At 41.8% G+C, this 26,501-nt stretch overlaps 1 protein-coding gene across 1 annotated transcript in view; it reads right to left on the bottom strand.

The window, feature by feature from the left end:
* The window catches only part of LOC100068630 (guanylate cyclase 2G-like), a 58,962-nt gene that overhangs the window by 19,454 nt on the left and 13,007 nt on the right, over positions 1 to 26,501 (bottom strand). Inside the window, 5 exon segments of the mRNA XM_070228183.1 lie at positions 11,805 to 11,958; positions 12,438 to 12,441; positions 13,367 to 13,531; positions 22,972 to 23,062; positions 25,567 to 25,697. Coding sequence (XP_070084284.1) covers positions 11,805 to 11,958; positions 12,438 to 12,441; positions 13,367 to 13,531; positions 22,972 to 23,062; positions 25,567 to 25,697 — 545 coding nt within the window.

Genomic DNA, 26,501 nt, shown 5'->3' with positions numbered 1-26,501 from the left:
TAAGAAAGGTGGTTATTACCACAAATGTGCTGGCAGAGGATCAACTCATCAGATACCATGAAGAACTAAGGTAACACAGTGGAACAGAAAGAAAATGGCAACTCTCTAGAAACCAAACTTGAAGTCACAGAAGATTCCAATCTAACTGACAGAGGATTCAAAACAGTGGCCATAAGGAAACTCAGAAAGACAGTTCAATGAGCTCAGGAATAAAATTAATGAACAGAAGGACTACTTCACCAAGGAGATGGAAACTCCAAAAAACAAAAAACACCAAACAGAAATTCTGGAGATGAAAAATGCAATTAATGAGATGAAAAATAAAGTAGAAAGCATTGTAAATAGAGCAGACCATGTGAAAGAAAGAATTCGTGAGTTCAAAGATACAAATCTAGAAATGATTCCGGTGGGAGAGGACAGAGAACTAAGATTTTCAAATAATGAAGAGATTCTGGGGCTGGCCCAGTGGCATAGTGGTTAAGTTTGCACACTCCACTTTGGCGGCCTGGGGTTCACCAGTTCAGATCCTGGGCATGGACCTACACACTGCTTATCAAGCCATGCTGTGGCAGGCATCCTACACATAAAATAGAGGAAGATTGGCACAGATGTTAGCTCAGGGCCAAGCTTCCTCAGCAAAAAGAGGAGGATTGGCAGCAGATGTTAGCTCAGGACTAATCTTCCTCAAAAAAAAATAAATAAATAAAAGAAGCAATTCTACAAGAAATATCTGACTCAATTAGGAAAAGCAACATAAGGATAATGAGTATTCCAGAAGGAGAAGAGAGGAAGAAAGGAGCGGAGAGCTTAATCAAAGAAATAATAGCTGAGACCTTCCCAAATCTAAGCAAGGAACTGGATATACATGTATATGAAGCAAATATAACTCCTAATTGTCCAATGCAAAATGACCATCTCCAAGGCATATTATATTAAAACTGTCAAAAGTCAATGACAAAGAAGTAACATTAAGGGTGTCCAGAAAGAAGAAAATAACTTACAAAGGACCCCATCCTCACCCCAAATCAGGCTACCAGTGGATTTCTAAGCAGAAACTCTAGGCTAGGAGAAAGTGGAATGATATATTCAAAATACTTAAAGACAAAAACTCTCAGCCAAGAATACTCTATCCAGCAAAGTTATCCTTCAGATATGATGGAGAAATAAAGACTTTCCTAGACAAACAAAAGCTGAGGGAGCCCATTGCCACTAGACTTGCCTTACAAGAAATGTTGAAAGGAGCCCTCCTACTTGAAACAAAAAGGCAAATGTTAACAGTGCTTTGAGCAAGGTGATAAATAGACAGACGGAATCAGAAAATTGCAACTCTATATCAGAATAGGTTAGTAAACACTTGGTTAAAACATAAAAATTAAAGGGAAAGAAAGCATCAAAAGTAACTATAACGACTTCAATTTGGTAACAAACTCACAACACAAAAAATGATAATTTGTGATGACAAAAACAGAAGAGGAAAAGGAAAAGGATGGAACCGGCATAGGCTAATGAAAATAAGATGCTATCAGCAGAAAAAGGACTATCTCAACTACAAGATCTTCTATACAAACCTCATGGTAATCTGAAAACAAAAAATCAGAGCACAGTCACAAATCATAAATAAACAGGAAACTGGGAAAAACATCACAGAAAACCACCAAACTGAAATGGCAGCCAGAAATACAGGGAAAGAAACAATGGAAATATAGAACAACCAGAAAACAAAAGATAAAATGGAAGTATTAAGCCCTCATATATCAGTATTCACTCTAAATGTATGTGGATTAAAGTCACTAATCAAAAGACAGAGTGGTTGGATAGGTTAAAAAACAAAACCCAACAATGTGCTGCCTCCAGGAAACACATCTCAGCTCTAAAGATGAACAAAGATTCAGAGTGAAGGGATGGAAGATGATACACCAAGCAAATGGCAGGCAAAAGAAAGCAGGTGTAGCCATACTTATATCAGACAAAATAGACTTCAAGCCAAAAAAGATAGCCAGACACACACATGGACATTATATTATGACAACAGAGGCATTCCACCAAGAAGACATAACAGTTATTTATATACATGCACCTAACATAGGCGCACCAAAGAATATAAAGCAACTATTAACAGACCTAAAGGAAGAAACTGAGAGCAACACAATAATAGTAAGGGACTTTAATACCCCACTTACATCAACAGATGTATCATCCAGACAGAAAGTCAACAAGGAAACAATGACCTTAAATGAAATTCTAGACCAGGTGGACTTATTAGATACATTTAGAACATTCCACCCCAAAGCAGCAGAATACACATTGTTTCCAAATGCACATGGGACATTCTCAAAGATAGACCATATGTTGGGAAACAAAACAAGCCTCAATAAATTTAAGAAGATTGAAATCATATCAAGCATCTTTTCTGACCACAATGGTATGAAACTAGAAACCAACAAGAAGAAAGCTGGAAAAGTCACAAATATGTGGAGACTAAGCAACATGCTACTGAACAACTATTGGATCAATGAAGAAGTCAAGGAGAAATCAAAAAATACCTGGAGACAAATGAAAAGAAAATACAATATACCAAAACTTATGGGATGCAAAAAAGCTGTACTAAGAAGGAAGTATATAGCAATACAGGCCTACTTTAAGAAACAAGAAAAATCTCAAATAAACAATCTAACAGTACACCTAAAAGAACAAGAAAAATAAGAACAAACAAAGCCCAAAGTCAGTAGAGGAAAGGAAATAATAAAAAATCAGAGCAGAAATAAATGAAATGGCAACTAAAAAAACATAGAAACAATCAATGAAAGTAAGAGCTGGTTCTTTGAAAAGATAAACAAAATTGACAAACCCTTAGCTAGACACATTAAGAAAAAAAGAGAGAAGGCTCAAATAAATAAAATCAGAAATGAAAGACGAGAAATTACAGCAGTTACCACAGAAATACAAAGGATTATAAGAGAATACTATAAAAAGCTACTCATCAACAAATCAGATAACCTAGAAGAAATGGATAAATTCTTAGAAACATACAACATCCCAAAACTGAATCAAGAAGAAATAGAGAATTCTGAATAGGCCAATCACAAGTAAAGACATTGAAACAATAATCAAAAACCTCCCAAAAAGCAAAAGTCCAGGACCAGATGACTTCTCTGGTGAATTCTACCAAACATTCAAAAAAGATTTAATACCTATCCTTCTCAAACTCTTCCAAAAAATTGAAGAGGATGGGATGCTTACTAACTCATTTTATGAGGCCAGCATTACCCTGATACCAAAGCCAGGAAAGGACAAAACAAAAAAGGAAAATTATAGACCAATATCACTGATAAACATAGATGCAAAAATCCTCAACAAAATATTAGCAAATCAAATACAACAATACATTAAAAGGATCATACACCGTGATCAAGTGGGATTTATTCCAGGGATGCAGGAGTGGTTCAACATCTACAAATCAAACAATGTGATACACCACATTAACAGAATGAAGAATAAAAATCACATGATCATCTCAATGCATGCAGAGAAAGCATTTGACAAGATCCAGTACCCATTTATGATAAAAACTCTCAGTAAAATGAGTATAGAAGGAAAGTACCTTGACATAATAAAAGCCATATACAACAAACCCACAGCCAACATCATACTCAGTGGTGAAAAACTGAAAGCTATTCCTCTAAGAACGGGAAAAAGATAAGGATTCTCACTCTCACCACTCTTATTCAACATAGTATTGGAAGTCCTAGCCAGTGCAATCAGGCAAGAAAAAGAAATAAAAGGGATCCAAATTGGAAAGGGAGAAGTAAAACTGTCATTATTTGCAGATGACATGAATCTATATATAGGAAACCCTAAAGAATCCACAAAAAGCTGCGAGAAATAATTAACAAATACAGTAAAGTTGCAGGGTACAAAATCAACATGCAAAAATCAGTTGCAGGGGCCAACCCTGTGGCTGAGTGGTAAAGTTTGCGTCCTCTACTTCCACAGCCCAGGGTTTCACCTGTTTGGATCCTAGGTGCAGACATGGCACCACTCATCAAGCCATGCTGAGGTGGCATCCCACATAGCACAACCAGAAGGACTTACAACTAGAATATGCAACTATGTACTGGGGGACTTTGGGGAGAAGAAGAAAAAAAAGAAGATTGGCAGCAGATGTTAGCTCAGGTGCCAATCTTTAAAAAAAAAAAAAAATCAGTTGCATTTCTCTACACTCAAAATGAACTACCAGATAGAGAAGTCAAGAATACAATCCCATTTACAATAAGAACAAACAGAACAAAATACCTAGGAATAAATTTAACCAAGGATATCAAGACTTATACACTGAAAGCTATAAGACACTATTGAAAGAAATTGAAGAAGACATAAAGAAATGGAAAGATAGTCTGTGCTCATGGATTGGAAGAATAAACACAGTTAAAATGTTCATATTACCCAAAGCAATCTACAGATTCAATACAACCCCAATCAGAATCTCAGTGACATTCTTCATGCAAATAGAACAAAGAATCTTAAAATTTATATGGAACAACAAAAGACCTCAAATAGCCAAAGCAATCCTGAGAAAAAAGAACAAGGCTAGAAGTATCACACTCCATGGATTCAAATTATACTACAAAGCTGTAGTAACCAAAACAGCATGGTACTGGCACAAAAACAAACACACAGACCAATGGAACAGAATTGAGAGCCCAGAAATGAAACCACACATCTATGGACAGCTAATATTCAACAAGGGAGCCAAGAACATACAATGGAGGAAGGAAAGTCTCTTCAATAAATGATGTTGGGAAACCTGGACAGCCACATGGAAAAGAATGAAAGTGACCATTATCTCACACGATACACAAAACTTAATCAAAATGGATTAAATACTTGAATGTAAGACCTGAAACCATAAAACTCTTAGAAGAAAATATAGGCAGTACACTAGTTGACATCTGTTTTAGTCGTATCTTTTCTTTTTTTTAGTATGCTTTTTGGTGCGGAAGATTGGCCCTGAGCTAACATCTGTTGCCTATCTTCTTCTCTTTTTTGCCTCCCCAAAGCCCCAGTACATAGTTGTATATCCTAGTTGTATGTCATTCTAGTTCTTCTGTGTGGAATGCTGCCACAGCATGGCTTGATGTGTGGTGTGTAGGTCCATGCCCAGGATCCAAACCACCAAACCCCAGGCCCCCAAGTGCAGTGCACAAACTTAACCACTTGGCCACGGGGCCAGACCCCAAGCAGTATCTTTTTGAATACCATGTCTCCTCAGGCAAAGGAAACAAAAGAAAAAATAAACAAGTGGGTGTACATCAAACTAAAAAGCTTCTGCATGGCAAAGGAAACCATCAATGAAATGAAAAAACAACCCACCAATTTGGAGAAAATATTTGCAAATCATATATCTGATAAGGGGTTAATTTCCAGAATATGTAATGAACTCATACAACACAACAACAGAAAACCAAACAACTCTACCAAAACATGGGCAGAAGATATGAACAGATATTTTTCTAAAGAAGCTATACAGATGGCCAACCGGCACATGAAAAGATGTTCAACATCACTAATTATTAGGGAAATGCAAATCAAAACTACAATGAGATATCACCTCACATCCATCAGAATGGTTATTATTAGAAAACAAGAAATAATGAGCGTTGGAGAGGATGTGGAGAAAAGGGAACCCCATATACTGCTGGTAGGAATGCAAACTGGTGCAGCCACTGGGGAAAACAGTATGGAGAATGCTCAAAAAATTAACAATAGAAGTACTATATGATCCATCTATTCCACTACTGGGTATTTATCCAAAGAACATGAAAACACTAATTTGAAAAGATATATGCACCCCTATGTTAATTGTAGCATTATTCACAATAGCCAAGCCTTGGAAGCTACATAAGTGCCCGTCAATGGATGAATGGATAAAGAAAATGTGGTATATATACATGGAATATTACTCAGCCATAAAAAAGAAGAAACCATGCCATTTGCGACAACATGGATGGACCTTGAGGGTATTATGCTAAGTTAAATAAGTCAGACAGAGGAAGACAAATACAGTATCATTTCACTCACATGTGGAAGATAAACAAACAAACACATACATACAGAGACAGATTGGTGATTACCAGAGAGGAACAGAGTGGGGGGACAGCAAGAGGGGTAAAGGGGCACGTATATATGGTGACAGATCGAAACTAGTCTTTTGGTGGTGAACACAACGCAGTCTATACAGACGCCAAAATACAAGATGTACACCTGAAACTTGCACAATGTTATAAACCAATGTGACCTCAATAGAATAATTTTTTAAAGAAAGAAACCAGTCTGAAAAGGTTAAATACTGTATGATTCTGTTCATATGACATTCCAGAGAAGGCAAAATTATAGAGACAGAAAACAGATCAGAGGCTGCCAAAAGTTTGGGCAGGAGAAAGGGTTGAATAGATGAATAACCTGGGTTTTTTTTAGGGTGATGAAACTATTCTGTATGATACTGTTGTGCTGGATACATGACACCATGTATTTGCCAAAACCCATAGAACTTTACAGCATGAAGACAGAGCCTTAAGGAATGCGTATTTTAAAAAATATCAGTTGGGAGATTGGACGACCCAAAGATAGAATGCAGACAGTGACAAAAGAATGTAACTGTTTTACAAATGTATGACATAACCTCACTGAAGGGGATGGGGGGAAGTGCTGACTTGAGTGACTTCTGAAATGACTTGAGACTACAGGACTAAAGACAAAAGGAACTATTCATAATCACTACACTCTAGTTGGTAAAATTGCTTCTGATCGGGGTACAGATTGACAACTCGGAAACTATTGTATCCATATACTGGGATTGAACAAATAAGTAAATGATGGTAGATGGTGGGAGCCAGGATTCTCACTGTTGGAAAGGGAGGTTAAAGACAAGCGATGGGAAGAGACTAGAGTAAAGAAGCCATTTGGTAATGATGTCAGAGATGTCAGTATGAACCCATGTTTGGATTACTACAGATATTGATGGGTAGATATAGATATAGACATATGTAAGCATACAGGTTATTATACACATGTATTTCCTCACTCTGCCCACTGAAAGGGCCTAGAAGCAACGCCGGCCCAGGGGCAAAGAGGGCACCCAGCATCCAGGTCTTGGTTTCTAATACCATTCTCCAATAACGGGAGCCAGGATTCCTTAGAGAAATGGCTGATTCTAGTACTGGGGCAGGGAAAATACAAGATGAGGCTGAAGTATCTTACATGACCAGCGAGCAAGGAAATACTAAACAAAACAAAACACAGCAACAGGTACATGTTAAAGGTACACAGAAGCCAAATGAAAGGGAATGGTCAAAGATGAAACAATGTGATAAAAAAAAAAGTCGTATTAGATTATAATCCAAAGCATAAAATAAATATATAATATAACAAATATATAAATATAATAAATATAGGATATAAATGTGTAATAATATAATATAAATACAAGTATAATACAAATAACTGAATAAATAAATAAATGGGAGAGAACAGACAAATCTCCCATAGAGAAAAAATCCAAATAATTTTTGTAGATATTCCCCATTCAAAGCGGGGGAGCACAACTCCCCCCTCCTGAAGTGTGGGCTTCACATAGTGACTTTTTCTTTCTTTCTTTCTTTTTCTTTCTTTCTTGTCTCTCTCTTTCTTTTTTTCTTTCTCTCTCTCTCTTTCCTTCTTTCTTCCTTTCTTTCTTGTCTCTCTTTCTTTCTCTTTCTTTCTTTCTCTCTCTCTTTCTTTCTCTCTCTCTTTCTTTCTTTCTTTCTTCTCTCTCTCTCTCTCTCTCTCTCTCTCTCTTTCTTTCTTTCTTTCTTCTTTTCTTCCTTTCTTTCCTTTCTTTCAGTGAGGAAGATTGTCCCTGAGCTTACACCTGTGCCAATCTTCCTCTAGTTTGTTTGTGGGACCACTGCAGCATGGCTTGATGAGTGGTATGTAGGTCTGCGCCCAGGATCCGGGCCTGTGAACTCCAGGCTGCCAAAGCATAGCACGGGAACTTAACCACTATGCCACTGGGCTGGCTCCTAGTGACTTCTTTCTTAAGAGGATAGTGTGGGAAGGCGGAAATGAAGTGAACTTGACAGTGGAGAAACCGACGAACCTCAGTCAGGTGCTCAGGGTCAACATCGACAGTGACAGTCATGCTGACGATATCTACCTTTGATATGATGTGATGAATATGACAACTTAGTTCTGTAGCCTTCCTCCCCCAGACATAATCCTAGTCTAACCACGAGGGGAAAAAAAATCAGACCAATCCCAAATGAGGGACATTCTACAAAATACCTAAGCAGCACTCCTCAAAAGTATCGACATCACAAAAAATAAGGAAAGTCTGAGAAAACTTCCTACAGAAATGTAATGTGGTATCCTGGATGGGATACTGAGTCAGGAAAAGGACATTAGGTTAAAAACTAACGAAATCTGAACAAAGTATGACCTTTAGTTAATAATAGAATACAGGTTACAAAACAGTATGTGAAATATGATTTGTTTTTCCAAATGTATGTGCTTGTGTTTAAGTGTGCATTTTTAACTCCTGAAAAGAATCTGAAAGAATATACATTTAAAAAGTACCGTGGGCAGTTGGGTTTTACTTCCCAAATGAAGTTTAACTTGAGACGCGGGACAGCAATGGTTTTAACAGTATTGAGTGTCTGAAGAATTAGTACTGCGGCATATTTTGCTTTCCTAATTTCACCTCTAAGAAATGCCATGAAAGAATCAGTAAAATGATATAAAACTTTGACAACAAATTAAACCATGAGTCTGCACCTGGAGAACACGGGTTTATTTCCTATTAACGCATAACCAGCTATACTATTACCTAGCAACAGGTAACCATCCCTTAATCTTTTTTTTTTTTTTTTTTTGGTGAGGAAGATTTGCCTTGAGTAACATCCACTGTCAATCCTCCCCACTTTTCACTTGAGGAAGATGAGCCCTGAGCTAACATCTATGCCAATCTCCCTCTATTTTTTTTGTATGTGGGATGCCTCCACAGCATGGCTGATGAGTGGAGTGCGTCTGTGTCTGGGATTCAAACCAGCGAAGATGGGCCACCAAAGTGGAGTGTGCAGAACTTTAATCACTCAACCACGGGACCAGCCCCTATCCTATAATCTTTAGTTAGTCTGCTGATCACTCTAGCCTAATTGTTCTTTTTCTTTAGCATGCATCAGAACCGCCGGGGCGGGGGCGGCGTGGGGGGATGGGGCTTGTTAAAACACAGATTCTGGACTCATCCCCACGGTTTCCAATTCAGAAGGTCTGAACTGGGTCCTGAAAACTTGCAGTTTAACAAGTTCCCAAGTGGTGCTGATGCTGCTCGTCTAGGGACCCCACTAGACCAAACTTCTCAAACTGTGCATCCTCAACATCACCTGGGAACTTGATAGAAATGCAAATTCTCAGGGCTCACCCTAGACCTACTGATCTGAAACTCTGAGGGTGGGACCCAGCAATTTTGTGTTTTCACAAGCTCTCCAGGTGATTCTGATGCCTGCTGAAGTTTGAGAATCACTGGTCTAGTGTGCACAGAGAATCGCTATTTACTCAGCTCCCAGCACCAGGATTGTTTATAGGGAAGCATGAGAACTGAATGGAAGAAGTGTTTGTCTGTAAATTAAGTGCACATTGTGCTTTTCCTGGGTACAGTCCTGTGTACACATAGTCCTACATGGCCAGCTCTCATTTAACTTTGTGAGCAGAGGACTACAACGAGGGGGAAATATACTGATTGTCACAGTCTTCCCCACCCCCACCCTCGTTGGCACAATCACATGGCAGCTGAGTTAGGTGGGCTCCTGCCTGGGCTCACTCTGGGAAGATCTGTGTACCGCTTTGTTCAAAGTCAGATGCACCTGGATTTTGGGTTCACCTTTTTGAATTAGTCTCACCTCCGTTTCATTTAGTCATGAATTAGAAAGTGGAATCTGCTTTCAAAGCAACTACATACACTCAGAAAGGCTCCTGACTTGAAAACGTCTCAAGGGAATGCCTGATGATCTAAAGATGAGACTTGAGATGGGCCACTGGGGATGGGCTAGAAATAGTAGGCAGGGCAAAAAGAAGAAAAAAGAAAAAAAATCAAGAGAGAAAGGTGGGCTGGGTTTATATAGGATCTGTCGCGCGCGCGCACACACACACACACACACACACACACATCCCTCTCCTCTCTCCAGGACAGTGGGTCTCAACTTTAGCTGCATGTTAGAACCACGTGGGCAGCTTTAAAACCCCTGATGCCCAGGCAGTACCCAAGATCAATGACATCTGAGTCTCCCAGGCTGAGATCCAGGCATCAGCAGTTTTTTAAATTCCCCCGCATAATTCCAATGTGCAGCCAAGGTGGAAATAACAGTTCCGAGGGGTTTCATCTAGTACATATTGTTTTAATCTTTTTTTTTTTTGAGCAAGATTGGCCCTAAGCTAACATCTGTTGACAATCATCCTCTTTTTTTTTGCCTCTCCAGAGCCCCAGTACATAGTTGCATATTCTAGTTGTAAGTCCTTCTAATTCTTCTATGTGAGCCGCCACCACAGCACGGCTTGATGAGCAGGGTGTAGGTCCACGCCCAGGATCCAAAGCCATGAACCCTGGGCCCCCAAAGCAGTGTGCTAACTTAACCACCCAGCCACGGTGCTGGCCCTACACTGTTTTGATCAAATTTTGCTTCATTTCCTACTACTTCTGCCCCTAATTCTCTTATGGAATGTGTTAAGCGATAACCTAGCAAAAGAACAAGCCTGAATATGTCCTTTGTAAGTGGACAGTTGGGCAGCATTTGTCAAAAATCTTAAATATATTTCAAATACATTTATTGTTTCAATTTAATGGACAGAAGTCTATCCTGAAGAAACGTTCACACGTGTCCACGAAGATACAAGGCAGCTCACTGCGGCAATTTATAATAGCAAAAAATGGGAAACAACCAAAATGTGTATCAGTCAATAATACATGGTGTATCCTTACAATGAAAAATGTTGTAGTCCTTAAGACAGAATGAGGCAAATGTGTATATATACATACAAGGTGAGAGATGCACAGCCAGAAGGAACAGCATGTGCAAAGGAACTGGGGTGGGGATGTGTCTGGCATGTTGGAGGCACATAAAAGTGGCCAACGTGATTGAAAGGAGCAAGCCATGGGAGGTGGAATTAGGAAAGTGTAGTGGGCTGAATGGTGGCCTCCAAAGAGATACGTCCATGATCTAATCCCCAGAACCTGTAAATGTGACTTTATTTGAAAAAAAAAGGATTGTTGCAGACACAATTAAGTATCTTGGATTGAGGAGATCATCTTGGATTATCTGTGTGGGCCCTAATGCAGCAACAAGTGTTCTTTTAAGAGACATACAGAGGAGATCTACACAGAGGAGGATGCGTTGTGAAGATGGAGGCAGAGATTGGAGCTATGTGGCCACAGCCCAGGATGCTAGGGCAGCCACTAAAAGCTGAAAGAGGTGAAGGATGGATCTTACCTAGAGCTTCTAGAGGGAGCTCGGCTCTGCCAAACCTTGATTTTGGACTTCCAGCCTCTACAACTCTTACAGAATAAATTATGTAATTCTGAGTTCCTTGACTTTTTTTGGTAACCAAACGGCAATTTGTTTTCTAATTTTCAAAAGAATATGAATGTTAAAAAGAAAAACTAAGAATGGAATAAATTGTAAATTAATAAACATTTAATAAAACAATTCATAAAAACGAGCATTTAAAAGCTAGCCCAGATGACCAAAGTCTGCCAAGGAGCCGCCCCAGTCGTCCCATTTGGTGCCTCATCAAGGTCATCGAAAGGCCCGCAGTCCTGCTGGTGGATCAGCTCCCTCATCAGAATGGCAAAGCTGTAAATGTCTCCCTTTGGGGAGCCCGACCACAGCACCTCTGGGAGCCGCAACAGCTCTGGGGCCGTCCCATAGAGCTCTGCCAAGCAAAGGACATGGAGTGAGAGAGCAGCCAGGCAGACCTGGAAAAGCCACCCCTCCTTCCTCAGGGAAGTGCAGGAGAAATGAAAGCATCCCGCCCCTGAGCAGTCAGCCCTGCTGGTGCCCAACTTACAGAGCAAATGAGGGTTCACGTGTGTGAACAGGAGGAAAATCATCAGGACAGACGTGCACTAACATGGTAATGGTGGTTAACTCCTGACTTTGCAATTACAGGTGGTTTTCATTTTCCTGTTGCCTTTCTGTATTGCCTACATTTATAACATAATTTATTGTGGTATCATTCAGAGAACATAAAATGAACCATTTTAAAGTGAACTCAGTGGCATTCAGTACATTCATAATGTGCAACCACCACTTCCATCTAGTTCCAAGACATTTCCATCACCCCAGAGGAAACCCCATACCCATTAAGCAGTTTCCCCCTGTTCCCCACCTATCACAGACCCTGGCAACCACCACTCTACATTCTGTCTCTACAGATTTATCTATTCTGGATATTTTATACACCTACATTTTTTTGTAGTGAGGTTTATAGGTTTGTACCCTCATAGGTTATAATCATTAAAGGAAAATATATGGAGAGATGAGGAAGAAGAAGTGGCTACGAGCAGGTTTTCAAAATTTCCCCCTTTGTCTTTCTCTAGAACACCGCCCTATCTCTTGTTATAGAAACCTCCCCACAAGCACACAGCAAAGCTGCTGGCAACATCCAGAGGGAGGTGGGCAGGGCTGAGGGCACCGGGCTAAGCAGGGCTCGGGATCCGTGCGAGGTGAGACTCAAGAGTGCTCAGTTAACTTTGGACAATAGGAAGACTCACCAAGCCTCAGTTTGCTCAGATGTAAAGGAGAGTTGAACCCAAGCTGGTGGGTCTTATCTTGAGATGTGCGTCAGAATCACTTGGGAGCTCTTAAAAAACAATACGAATGCCCAGACCCCATCTTCAGATATTCTGATTCAGTTGATGTGTGTTGAGACCCAGCCACCTACTTATCTTTAAAAGCTTCTTGAGTCATACTGGAGCACAGAAAGAACAGAGAATTACAGAACTTTATGGTTCAAGTGCCTGGCAGACCTTACATTCTATGCCGAGAACACAGGATGAAGATACGTGGGACAGAGAGGACTATAGAGAAGGGCAGTGACTTGCTTCAGGTTGCCCAGCTGAGCTGGGATGAGAACCAGTTCTTCTAACTCAGATGTCACATCATGGACTCAGGCCACTCCCAGGGGCTATTTTTTTCTCGTCTCCTTGAGTGAACAGGATAGCCACAAACAATGAGCTCCAGAGGACGGCCCACCTGCAGGTACCTGTGCAAGTGAGCATCAGGAATCAGGGATGGGGTAGGAAGCCCTTTACTACTGCCAATAGCTACTCAATGGTTACCTGGTCTGTGGCTTTCTCATTATATGTTCTACATGTCCGGCCGTACTTGAGTTCCCACAGCCCGAATCCCGACAGCTTCACCTGCATCTGAGCGTCCACCAGGCAGTTGGAAGGCTTCAGATTGCCGTGGGACCCCAGCGGGTTCCTGTGGAGGAGCAGCCTGCCCTGGAAGAGTGGAAATGAGCAAATGAAGCAGAGCAGGTGCCAGTGGACACCCCTGGAAGAACAGAGACAGAGAGACAGATGGACAGTTACACAGACAGACAGGCTCACAGCAGCGGCACATGCCCATCTCTACGTCCATTTGTTCAAGAGCCGCTAACACAGTCCCCCGCCCAGGGGTCAACCTGAGCAAGGACACCCAAAAGGTGAAAACTATTTCTGGGCCCTCAGTGTGGAGCCACAAAGACAAGGCCAGCTTAAAATAGATATAGCCTCGTGGTCAGACTCCTGGGTCCAAATCCCAGCTCTAATACTTAGTAGAGAGCAAGTTACTTTACCCCTGTAAGCCTCATTCTTCTCATCAAAATAGAGGTGACAATAGTGCCTACCTCTAGGGTGGCTGTGGAGATTCAATATAATGCACGTGAGATACCAGGCATGGTCCATGACACAAAGTAAATATCCACTATAAATTACAATTAAAAATTTGTATAAATATGATAAGGAATATCAACAATGCAGGAAAACACTATATAATTAAGAATATTATTTTATTACCTACATATTATGAATTATATTCCATTACTACCTACATGTAATGGTTCTATAATAATATAATTATATAATAGATATAATTACATGCACTTCAAGGGTCTTGTTTGAACACTTTGCCAGGAAAGGAAATAAAATGAGGAACACTGAAAAATTCTCATGTCATCTACTATGTTCTTAAGGGGTTATACTTATTATTATTATGCAATAATGAAGCACCGCTTTTACGAAGAGGGCAGAAAGAGCACTAGAGTCAGAAGACGTGTTCAAGTCTAGACTTTACCACTCAGTCTCTTGAAGCGAATCACTTCATCTCGCTGGGCTTTGTTACCATCTGTGAAATGGAGCTGCCTAGACTTCTGCTGCTTGAAAGATGGCCTAGGGACCAGCAGCATCAGCATCCTCTCGGAGCTTGACAGAAATGCAGAGTCTCAGGCCCCGCCCAAACTTACTGAATCAGACTGTGCATTCTAACCGGATCCCCGGAATGTTCATATGCACATTAGTCTGAGAAGATCTGTCCTCGTCAATTGTTTCCAACCTTGGCCGCACATTAAAATCACCTGGAGAGCTTAAAAAGAAAATACCAAGGCTTGGGGCCATACAGAAGAACCTCTATTAGCTGCAGATTATACAAGGTACAGGCTAAGCATGAGTGCTAAGGAACCCAAAGCAGGAGAATGATGAGAATGGGGCAAAGAGTGCTTGATCTGACAAGCTTGCTAAGGGAGGTGAGTTCAAAAATGATAATCTCATTCAGCAAGGAGCTGAGAGCAGAGTCGGGGGGTCTTTCCATGGGCAGAAAGGGGCCTGAAGAAAGACCTGGAGTTGAGGAGGGAGACAATTATGTTGGGAGGGCAAACAGAAGAAGACAGCAATTTGGAAAATGAAACCTGTCATATCTGAAACGTAATTAGACAGACAGATGTTTGTATCTCTCTGACATTTCCAAGGGGCAGACCTAGAAACAGTGAAATGAAGTTAGAGAAAAGAACCAACTGTGTTTCAGAAGCAGACCCTAATAGTTCAGGGAGATAGGGGCACCCATTGTTTGTTGTCTTGGTGTTTTATTTTCTTACCTTCCATTTTCCCTGCATCGGCCTGGTACCTGGCTCCTCTCAACTGCCTCAGCCGAGAAGTTTCAGAGCAAGAGCAAAAACGACAACGTCTCTCTCTCAAGGGTCTTACAGGACTTTTTTTTTTTAAGTTTAGGGTGCTAACCTTATGCCAGGTATTGTTCTAAGTCCCTTATTTAAACTAACTCATGTAATCCCTCTGGTGACCCTGTAGAGGTAGGTGGTATTATCATCAACCTCATTTTACAGATGAGGAAAGGGAGAAACAAAGAAATGAACCTGACCCAGGTCACATAGCTGGCCAGTGGTGGAGCCAGACTAGGAATTCTGCAGTTGGATTGCCAAGTCTGTGCCCTTGACCAATTGCCCAACTGCCCCTCTGCTGATGAAAGAAGCCTATGAAGGGCAGAGAGTGAGAAGTGATTGGGTATTTCATTTCAGCCATGAGGTTCCATGGAAATCCATACTGTAATATGGACCCATGATGAAAAAATAAATAGTAATAAACCTTTTTTTGTGACTTACTTTGCACTATGCACTGAAGTACTAGGAGAAGAGTACCCCATACATATGATTACATTTAGTCTCTCCTGAGATAGGTTAATATTCTTGTTGCCTATTTCACAATGAGGAAATTCATGATTTTAAACTGCTCCCATGGAGTCGGGGCAGAGATGGGATACAAACCCAGGTTGGGTTGCCTTTGGAGTCTAGCCGCTTCTAAACCACTAGATTTTACTGCTTCTGGTGCCCTTGGTGATTGTAGAGGAGGATGAGAAGGAGAAGGAGGGTGGGTCCAAGCACATCCATTCCCCTAACACAGTTATACAGGAACAGCTTGGTTCAGACGAATCTCAAGCCCAGCTGAGAAGGGGCATGATGTCACCATGGGCATGGCTATGAGGAAGCGCTGGCCCTCAATGTGAGGAGGGCTCCTGAATGGACTACTGCACCCAGAGACGGGGTCCTTGGGCCTCTTGGGGACCAGCTCAGGGACTCACCTCTTCCTCCAGCAGTGATAGGCTGAGTCACTATTCCACTTTAGCAAGAGCCTTGAGCCAATATCGCATTAGAAATACAGGCTAATCATCAACATCTGCAAATCAATCAACGTGATACACCACATCAACAAACTGAGGAATAAAAACCACATGGTCATCTCAATAGATGCAGAGAAAGCATTTGACAAGATCCAACAGCCATTTAGGATAAAAACTCTGAACAAAATGGGCATAGAAGGGAACTACCTCAACATAATAAAGGCCATATATGATAAACCCACAGCCAACATCATACTCAATGGGCAAAAACTGAGCACCATCCCCCTGAAAACAGGAACGAGACAAGGATGCACTCTATCACCACTCTTATTTAACATAGTACTGGAGGTCCTGGCCAGAGCAATCAGGCAAGAAAAAGGAATAAAAGGAATCCAAACAGGGAGGGAAGAAGTGAAACTCTTGCTGTTTGCAAATGACATGATCTCATATATAGAAAACCCCAAAGAATCCATTGGAAAACTCTTAGAAGTAATCAACAACTACAGCAAAGTTGCAGGGTATAAAATCAATTTGCATAAATCAGTAGCATTTCTATATTCTAATAACAAACTAACAGAAAAAGAACTCAAGAACACAATACCATTCACAATCGCAACAAAAAGAATAAAATACCTCAGGGTAAATTTAACTAAGGAAGTGAAGGACCTATATAATGAAAATTACAAGGCCTTTCTGAGAGAATTGGACGACGACATAAGGAGATGGAAAGACATTCCATGTACGTGGATTGGAAGAATAAACATAGTTAAAATGTCCATTCTACCTAAAGCAATCTATAGATTCAACACTATCCCAATCAGAATCCCAATGACATTCTTTACAGAATTAGAACAAAGAATCCTAAAATTCATATGGGGCAACAAAAGACCCCAAATTGCTAAAGCAATCCTGAGAAAAAAGAACAAAACAGGAGGCATCACAATCCCTGACTTCAAAACATACAACAAAGCTACAGTAATCAAAACAGCATGGCACTGGTACAAAAACAGGGGCACAGATCAATGGAACAGAATTGAAAGCCCAGAAATAAAACCACACATCTATGGACAGCTTATCTTCAACAAAGGAGCTAAGTGCATACAATGGAGAAAAGAAAGTCTTTTCAAAAAATGGTGCTGGGAAAACTGGAAAGCCATATGTAAAAGAATGAAAATTGACCATTCTTTTTCACCATTCACCAAAATAAACTCAAAATGGATCAAAGACCTAAAGGTGAAACCTGAAACCATAAGGCTTCTAGAAGAAAACGTAGGCAGTACACTCTTTGACATCAGTATCAAAAGGACCTTTTCGGACACCATGTCTTCTCAGATAAGGGAAACAATAGAAAGAATAAACATATGGGACTTCATGAGACTAAAGAGCTTCTTCAAGGCAAATGAAAACAGGATTGAAAGAAAAAAACAACCCACTAACTGTGAAAAAATATTTGCAAGTCATTTATCTGACGAAGGCTTAATATCCATAATATATAAGGAACTCTCACAACTCAACAACAAAAAATCAAACAACCCGATCAAAAAATGGGCTGGAGACATGAACAGATATTTCTCCAAAGAAGATATACGGATGGCCAATAGGCACATGAAAAGATGCTCATCATCGCTGATCAGGGAAATGCAACTCAAAACTACACTGAGATATCACCTTACACCCATTAGAATGACAAAAATATCTAAATCTAATAGTAACAAATGTTGGAGAGGTTGTGGAGAGAATGGAACCCTCATACGCTGTTGGTGGGAATGCAAACTAGTGCAGCCACTATGGAAAACAGTATGGAGATTCCTCAAAAAATTAAAAATAGAACTACCATACAATCCAGCCATTCCACTACTGGGTATCTATCCAAAGAGCTTGAAGTCAGCAATTCCAAAATTCCTGTGCACCCCAATGTTCACTGCAGCATTATTTACAATAGCCAAGACATGGAAGCAACCTAAGTGCCCGTCAACAGACGAATGGATAAAGAAGTTGTGGTATATATATATACAATGGAATACTACTCAGCTGCAAAACAGAACACAATCATCCCATTTGCAACAACATGGATGGACCTTGAGGGAATTATGTTAAGTGAAATAAGCCAGTTAGAGAAGGATAATCTCTGTATGACTCCACTCATATGAGGAATTTAAAAATGTGGACAAAGAGAACAGACTAGTGGCTACTAGGGGAAAGGTAGGGTGGGGGGTGGGCACAAAGGGTGAAATGGTGCACCTACAACACGAATGACAAACATTAATGTACAACTGAAATCACACAAGATTGTAACCTATCATTAACTCAATAAAAAAAAAAAAAAGAAATACAGGCTAATCAGAAAGCAATAAGGAAACATACAGAACAATGAGTACACCCTCGCCACCCCCACCCAGCAAAAAAAGCAGGAGGCTGTCCGCCTTTATCACTGTGACTTGTTTGCTTTTTGAGAGGATAAAGTTGAATCACATTTTGGCAATGCAACCCCTTCAACCAGACCTGGAGGGGCCTGGCTGGGGCTGCCTCTGGAATTTCTCCAGGGAGGCTCCAACCGGCCAGGCCTGGGCTTGAAATCTGGGGAGACCTGTGTTCAATCCAGAGTTCCTTCTGACCTCATGGAGACCCCTCCATGTAGCAGGACTGTTCCTGACACACACGACTGTCCCTACCCTTGCTAATGCCAGGCCCACCCCAGGCGTGAGACATTCTACATCTGGTCGCCACTTATCACCCCTGACATCTGCTGATCATCCCATGTGTAGGGACGCTTGGAATCCTAGGAATGTAGTCCTATCCAGGAGATGACACGCATTTCTTTGTCGTTGTTCTTGTTGGTTTTTTTCCTATCTTGATGGAAATGTATGATTTTATGTATGTTGTCACAGAACAAATAGAACTATGAGAGGTTTCATAATTTATATGCCAGGATTTCATGCACTTTCAGCAATGCTATCACCCACCTGTCTGCTAGTTATGTTTATTTCCCTACTAGGAAGTTGGGGGTAGCCCACAGGGCTCATATCTCAGGATCCCACATCTGCATTCTCTGGTACTTGGCAGGAGGAAGCATAGCATGGAAGAAAGAACTCAGCCTGTGAAGACAGACTGGCTGCAAATCCCACCCTGCCTCTTACCAGTTGGGCAGGTTACTTCATCTCACTAAGCCTCATTTTTATTCCTCTTGAAAATGGAGTAAATATTATTATTGGCATTAGCCCAGCCCTGTGGCATAGTGGTTAAGTTCAGTGCCCTCTGCCTTGGCAGCCCAGGTTCACAGGTTCGGATCTCAAGTGTGAACCTACACCCTTCATCTGCCCTGCTGAGGTGGTGACCCACATATAAAGTGGAGGAAGATTGGCACAGATGTTAGCTCAGGGCTAATCTTCCACAGGAAAAAAAAATATGCATTAAGATGAATTAATAACGGAGTTAATTGTTAATTACTAAGAGCACTATCCAATTGAAACAATGCAAGCCACATGTGTAATTTTAAGTTTTTAAACAGGTAAAATTAATTTTAATAATATATTTTGTTTAACCCAATGTACTAAAAATCTTATTATTGCAACATGTAATCAACATAAAAATATTAGTGAGATATTTTACACTCTTTTTTTTTTTCACTAAGTCTTTGGAATCCAGTGTGAATTTTACACTTATAGCACATCTCAATTTGGACTAGCCACATTGCCAGTGTTCAATAGTCACATGCGGCTGGTGGCTACCATATTTTGACAGTGCTGGCTTATTCCCATAGGATTGTCGGGGGAATTAAAGAAGAAAATGTACGTTGTTTTAGTCCGAGTAATGGAGTCATCTGTGATAATAGATAGCAATACCACTGCCACTACTAATATCAACAATGAACTTTATTGGATACCTGTTATGGGGTAGGCGTGGTGCTAAGCATTTTACACACTTTAGTCCTCACAACAACCTGATGAGGTAGGTACTGCTATTATCTTTATTTTATACACAGGGAAACTGAGGCTCAGGGTAGTTAAGTTCACCTCGCCAGTAAGTGTCAGAGTCTGGGTTCAAACCCCCAAGACAACTCCTATGCCAAACTGCCCTTCATCCTCTTTATCCTCCAAGACTTGTCTTACTGAGAAATGAAGGCCCTTCCCCAACTCCAGAAGAGTATTATGCTCTCCTCAGCATCTTCCCAGGCTGGCCCCAGTGGGTTGACCTCCTTGGGGACAAGACAATGAGCCTTATTCCTCTGTGCCCTCCGTGGCCAGAATCAGGTCTGATCCAAATGACACGCTCAATCAACACATGTTTATTGCTTGAAAAGTCTGCATCATCTCGGAATCTCTCTGGTACCTGGTATAGAAGAGTTTCTAGTCAGACATCGGGAGAGGAATTGTTTTTATGATTGATACATGATGGCCAGAAACTCAATCTGACCCACAGAGCTTGGCCCAGTGCCTGGGTTCATGTCAAAGTCATCCATGGCAAAGCTCTAAGAGGCTGCCATGAATTTTCTGCTACTCTTAGTCTCCTTTCAAAGGATGTAGGCAGAGTAATTGGCCTTGAGGGCCTAAATGTACTGTGACCTAGCTCATTGTGACTTCCTCACACCATCCCATAAAGTCTCCATTTCAGGAGACAGCAATCCTTCCAAAGCAAGGGGTCAAGCTGTCCTCTGTTCTTCTGGCTTAGACCGGATAGACTCAGTGACCTGGAGTAGCTGATGGCTACCAGGGACATTTTCCCCTTCAAACTGCCATTCTCACCCACCCCAACATTGCTCCAGAGAAAGCTTTAGGGTAATGCTTCTTGAAAGCCAAATTCCCACACTGAAAAGCCTAAATCTCTTAGTCATTCATACCTTGGTGAGAACTTACTAGCTTTCTCCTCACATACTACGTAAATGATGTGAGCTGTTTTGACTCAGGCAGGAGACAGGTCATTCTAGATCTATCTAGTTCAGAGTCTACAGTACTTCCCTGGGCTTGGTGGGAAAGGAAGGGAAAGTGGGTGAAGAGAGGGAGAGAGGAGCCCAGAGGAGGAGAGGGTGCCACGTCAGATCCCCCTATTTTATAACTGTTTCACTGCCACTTAAATAGTTTTATATGTACATTTCCTGACTGTTTTAAATTTTTTCTCTCTAGCTAGATTTTAAGCCATTCAAAGCTGGAAATGAGTCCTTGTCCTCCTATAAAACTGCTCAGAGTAGGACAAACCCTTAATAGACAGTCGATAATGTTTTACTGAAATAATAACAGTAGTGGCCCAGCATTGTCCACGGAGACCTAATCACTTTCAGGTTTCTGTTTGTCCACCTTGCTTGGTAACAGTATGCTGGCTTTACCCCAAGGCCTAGGAAATCAAAGTCTCATAGGGCTATTAAGATTCAGCTCCTTAGAAACAAAGTGGAATCAAATCCTTGAGGAAGAAAAGCACTTCAGTGTCAATCAGGCCAACCTCACCCGTTAAACCTACATGGAGGCTGAGGTCCTGAGAGAGGAAGTAACTTGCCACAGTCACTCAATAAGCCACTGGCCCTATACTCCAGGAGGGCAGATTTTATGTCTCATCCTTTTATCCCTCACAACACCCAGGCTGGGTCTTGCCCATAGGAGTCTGTTGGTTGATGGATGGACTGTTGATTGACAGATGATGACTAGTCCCTGCCCTGCTGCTGTATGTCAGACTGAGGGGCTTCCTCACCAGGACCCACTCCCAGGTCATTGGCTTGGGCCCCTCTGATGGTAAAAGCAGATGCAGCGAGCTTAGAAAGAGCGGCTAGATTTTAGCCCAGGGTGAAGACAGCAGCCTCAGGATGCTGGTCCATTCTGACATGGCCCCCCAACCATCTCCCACCTGTAAAATGGGGATAATAAGAGATCTGCCTTATATTTTGTCATGAAAATTAAATAAACTAATATATACAAAGTGCTACAAAGTATCTAGGCTAAAGTAAGCACTAAATACATTTTTGCTATTTATTACTATCATTATTATTATTATTCTCTTCTTTGCAGCCACCACAGCCCTCTTTGCCCAAAGTAAAGATTCTACCTGCTTATATACCTTCTCAGATCTGCATCCCCATTCTACCTCATAGGTCAACGGCATTATGGTTACTCTGGCCTTGATCCTCATTTTCTGGGGAAAGGAATTGGGGACTAGGGGGAAGAGAGGGGTATTAGGAATCCCCCTCCCCAGCTCGCTTCATGGTCTAGTAATTAGACTTTCTTTGGGGTAAACAGTTCTACCTGAGGGGCCGGCCTGGTGGCATAATGGTTAAGTTCGTGCACTCCGCTTCAGCAGCCTGGGATTCGTGGGTTCAGATCCCAGGCACAGACCTACACACTGCTCATCAAGCCATGCTGTGGCGGTGTCCCACATACAAAATTGAGGAAGATTGTCACAGATGTTAGCTCAGGGACAATCGTCCTCAAGCAAAAAGAGGAAGATTGGCGACTGATGTTAGCTCAAGAACAATTTTCCTCACCAAAAAAAAAAAAAATTCTGCCCACAGACACAAAGGAAGAGGCAGAATTAAGGCCAGGAGGAATTAAGGGAAAGAGCAAGGCTAGGAAGGATCTCAAGCTTCAGCTGCTCAAGTCAGGCCAAAGGGTCTGAAGACTAAAGTCTGGGCTGTCGGGGGATGGGGGTAGCGGGCCAAGTTAAAGGAAGCAGTCTCCCAGCGTTGCTCCTTTGGAACAGGGGGCCAGCCCCATCCAAGGTGGGAACAGATAGCTGGCAGGAAAGGGCCAAAGAACAAAGCCACTTTGTCTCCTCCCACGGGTGAGGGCCTCACCTGCCAGATTTCCTGCAGCACAGACAGCTTCCTGACCCAGGCTTCTGCTTGGTCACCGACATGGCAGATGGCCACATAGTTTCCCTGGAGCCGGAGACAAAGGGGAATGTTCTTACTCCAGGATGATCCAGAAAAAGCTCCACTCAGAAAGAGCTAGGAATGGAGAAGAGGAAGACTGGCAAGAAATCTAGTGACAGAGGGATCATCAAGCTTCACACTGCCCAAATCAGCCCTAGGGTGGCGCTGTGCTATGTCCAGGCACTGAGCTAGCTGCTCAACACATAAGAGCTCAGTTAACATGTGTCACAGTCCTGCAAATGGGTATGATTAGCCCATTTCCAGATGGGATCCCTGAGGTTAGCGATGTTTTCAAGGTCACACATTTGTAGGTAATACAGCCAGAATTTGAATGTCTGACTCCGTGACTACACTTTTTTCTGTTATACAATAACGTCCCATTGACTTTCAGGAGAATAGTGAGTTGAGGTCATAAACGTAAGTCTGGAGTCAGATAACTGGTTCAAAGTTCATTTCCACTGCTGACTACCTGCATAACCTGGAGCAAGGGATTTAACTTCTGCAAGCCTCCATTTCCTCATCTGCACAATGGAGATTAAAAATAAAACTATGTGGAGCCAGCCCAGTGGCATAGAGGTTAAGCTCATGCACTCCACTTCAACGGCCCAGGGTTCACCAGTTTGGATCCCTGGTGCAGACCTACGCACCACTTATCAAGCCATGCTGTGGTAGACATCCCACACATAAAACAGAGGAAGATGGGCACAGATGTTAGCTCAGGGCCAGTCTTCCCCAGCAAAAAGAGAAGGATTGACAGCAGATGTTAGCTCATGGCTAATCTTCCTTAAAAATAAAAAAATAAAAACGTGTATGATGATGGATCGTAATTGGTCTTCGGCTGGTGAACATGATGTAGTCTACACAGAAATTGAAATATAAAAATAAAAGCTGTCTCACAAGGTTGTTGCTGGCACATGTCAAGTTTTCAGTAAGTGGTATATCCTATTGTTATTACCTATTGAGTCTGCTTTTAGAGAGTCATTTAATCAATCACCACAAAATTATACAACAGCCGGGAAAGATCTGGGTAGAAGAAGAGAGAGAATCTGGAAACAAGGGAAAGTAAGTTTCGGGATGAGTTAAATGTCAACCTGAGATCTGGCACTTTTAGTATGGGATTAGTAGCAAAAGGACTAAGGACTGTGATGGGAGTTCCAAGGAGGAAGGAATTCCTGTGTGATGAAGGAAAGGCTTCTTGAAAGAGGTGATGCTTAAGCTGAACCTTGAAGGATAAGAAGGTTCCAGATGGGGTAGGAGAAAGGGCAGCGGGCACGGCATCGTATGAGGGTGAAACATACATGGCATAATCAGCAGGACCAATTGATAAGCATAGGATTTAGGCCAGGAAAAAAACTTCTTAAGGTAGGTTGGGTCTATGCAATAGAGAGCCTTGAATCCCTTGTTAAAAGAGTTTGGACACCATCATTCAAGCAACAGAGATGGGGAACCCAGTGAAGCTTTTTGAGAGAGGAGGGAAATACTTTTGAGGAAGGTTAACCAATTGTGATATGCTGTGGATTGTTGGCTTCCATCTCTAAATAGCTAGTTGACTATAATATACAGTTTTGTATGAATGGTGGTCCTTAGGGTTTTACAGTTGGTAATATCCCAGGAGGGTTTTGTAGTTTGAAATTCAAGTAAACAAACATTTAGAAAAATAAGTTCAGTTGCATAGGGAATGACTTGGTTCCAATCTTTGCTAAACCCAATTTAGAGCAAGGAACAAGTCTTCCCTTGCTTGGAGCTCTTTGCCCTTACTCTTCAGGAACTCCATTTTAAAGAATAAATATAGATTTGTTATTCCTTTACATAATTTTCTCCCAGGGGCCTTGAACTTCTGAAGGAGTGCCAAGCACAGGCAGCCGTAATGATCTGGGGTGTAGAAGAGAGGGTGAGAAAGGGCAGGCAGGAATCATGCTGTAGGCCTCAGCAGCTGCCACTGTTTACACAGCAGAAGCATCAGTACCCGTGACTAGGCCATCAGTGCTAAGGTACCAAGAATGAAATAATCCATGCTCTAGGACTGCACTGTCCAATAAGGTAGCCACTAGCCACATGGGGCTAATTCAATTTAAATTTAATTTAATTATTTAAAATTTAAAATTCAGTTCCCCTCTCACACTAATGTTTAATAATCCCATGATGGTAGTGGCTACCATGTTGGACCATGCAGATTTGGAATATATCCATCTTCATAGAAAGTTCTATTGGACAGAGTTGAGTCTAATCTAAAAGTCAACATAGGAATCAACTGGAAGTTTGTTAGAGAAAATGCAGAATCTCAGGCCCCACCCCAGACCTACTGAACCAGACTCTGCATTTTAACAAGAGCCTTAGGTGATTCATATGCACATTAAATTTCGAGAAGCACCAGTCTGGAGTCACAAGACTACCTTGGCTTTTGCTTGGAGAATGTCCCCCTATTCCGAATGCCCTGTCTGACAGCAAGGACATGCAGAAAACATAGACATACACTAACAGCTACATGCGCCACCTCGCCCACAGAAGTACCTGGTAAAGCCTACTGGGGCATAAAAGAGCTCTTCCCCATGCTGGCTCTTGACAAAGGAGCTGAAGTTCCTAGAAATCATCACACTAGACAAATTACTGTTGTTCACTCTTGACACAGGTGAGCTTCTCTGGGACAGCTGTAAAACAGGACATGATTCTGTTGCTCTCAGGAGTATGATCAAGTACCGAAGAGACTGTACCTTTTATAGATGAGGAAAATGAGTGCCAAGGTCACACAGTTAATTAATGGGAGAGTAAGGACTCGAACCCTGATCTCTTTGACCCAAAGTGTGAGTGCTTAACTGTTATAAGCATCCATCTTGCATCTGTACCACCAACGGACAGTGTCATGGTTAAGGCTCTGGCGTCAGACTGCCCAAATTCAAGCTCCGGCTCTGGCACTTACTCAATGTGTGACCTGGTGTCAGAGTCATTTCTCTAAATGAGCGGCTAACCGTGTTACCTCTCTAACACCCCCAGTGCATCCCCAGCACCTAGAGAATGTGCCTAAAACAGAGGAATCCTGTTTTTCAAGGAGAGTCTCACCCGGAACCACAAGGTAGAAACCAGGTAGATCACAGCAGAGCTGCTTTGGCTGAAGAGGGAAGAGGAAGTATTCCTCCCCACCACACCTCCGCCCTCAACCTGCCACTCACCCCAAGACTAGACAGTGAGCCCCAGAAGCCCAGGGACCTTTGAAAATGACCTACTAGTGAACCCCAATCTCCTGGTCTTAGCATATTGAAGCCTCTTTGACTTGGTACCTGCAAAGTCCCAGTACACCCCACATCTTGGCACACCTTGTGTACTTCTCTCCTGGTCACCGCAAGTAAAATCACTCTTCCCAAAGGTCACCTCCTCTCTGAAGGTCTCACGATGCTGAGACATTTCGTCCTTCCATGTGCAGGGCTTCTGTCTCACCTTGTGGACACCTCTCAGAG

The sequence above is a fragment of the Equus caballus genome, chromosome 1, assembly GCF_041296265.1.
Source record: "Equus caballus isolate H_3958 breed thoroughbred chromosome 1, TB-T2T, whole genome shotgun sequence".
In the NCBI taxonomy this organism is placed as follows: domain Eukaryota; kingdom Metazoa; phylum Chordata; class Mammalia; order Perissodactyla; family Equidae; genus Equus; species Equus caballus.
Note: the sequence above shows the minus strand (reverse complement) of the source record. Positions and strands in the feature narration are given on the sequence as shown.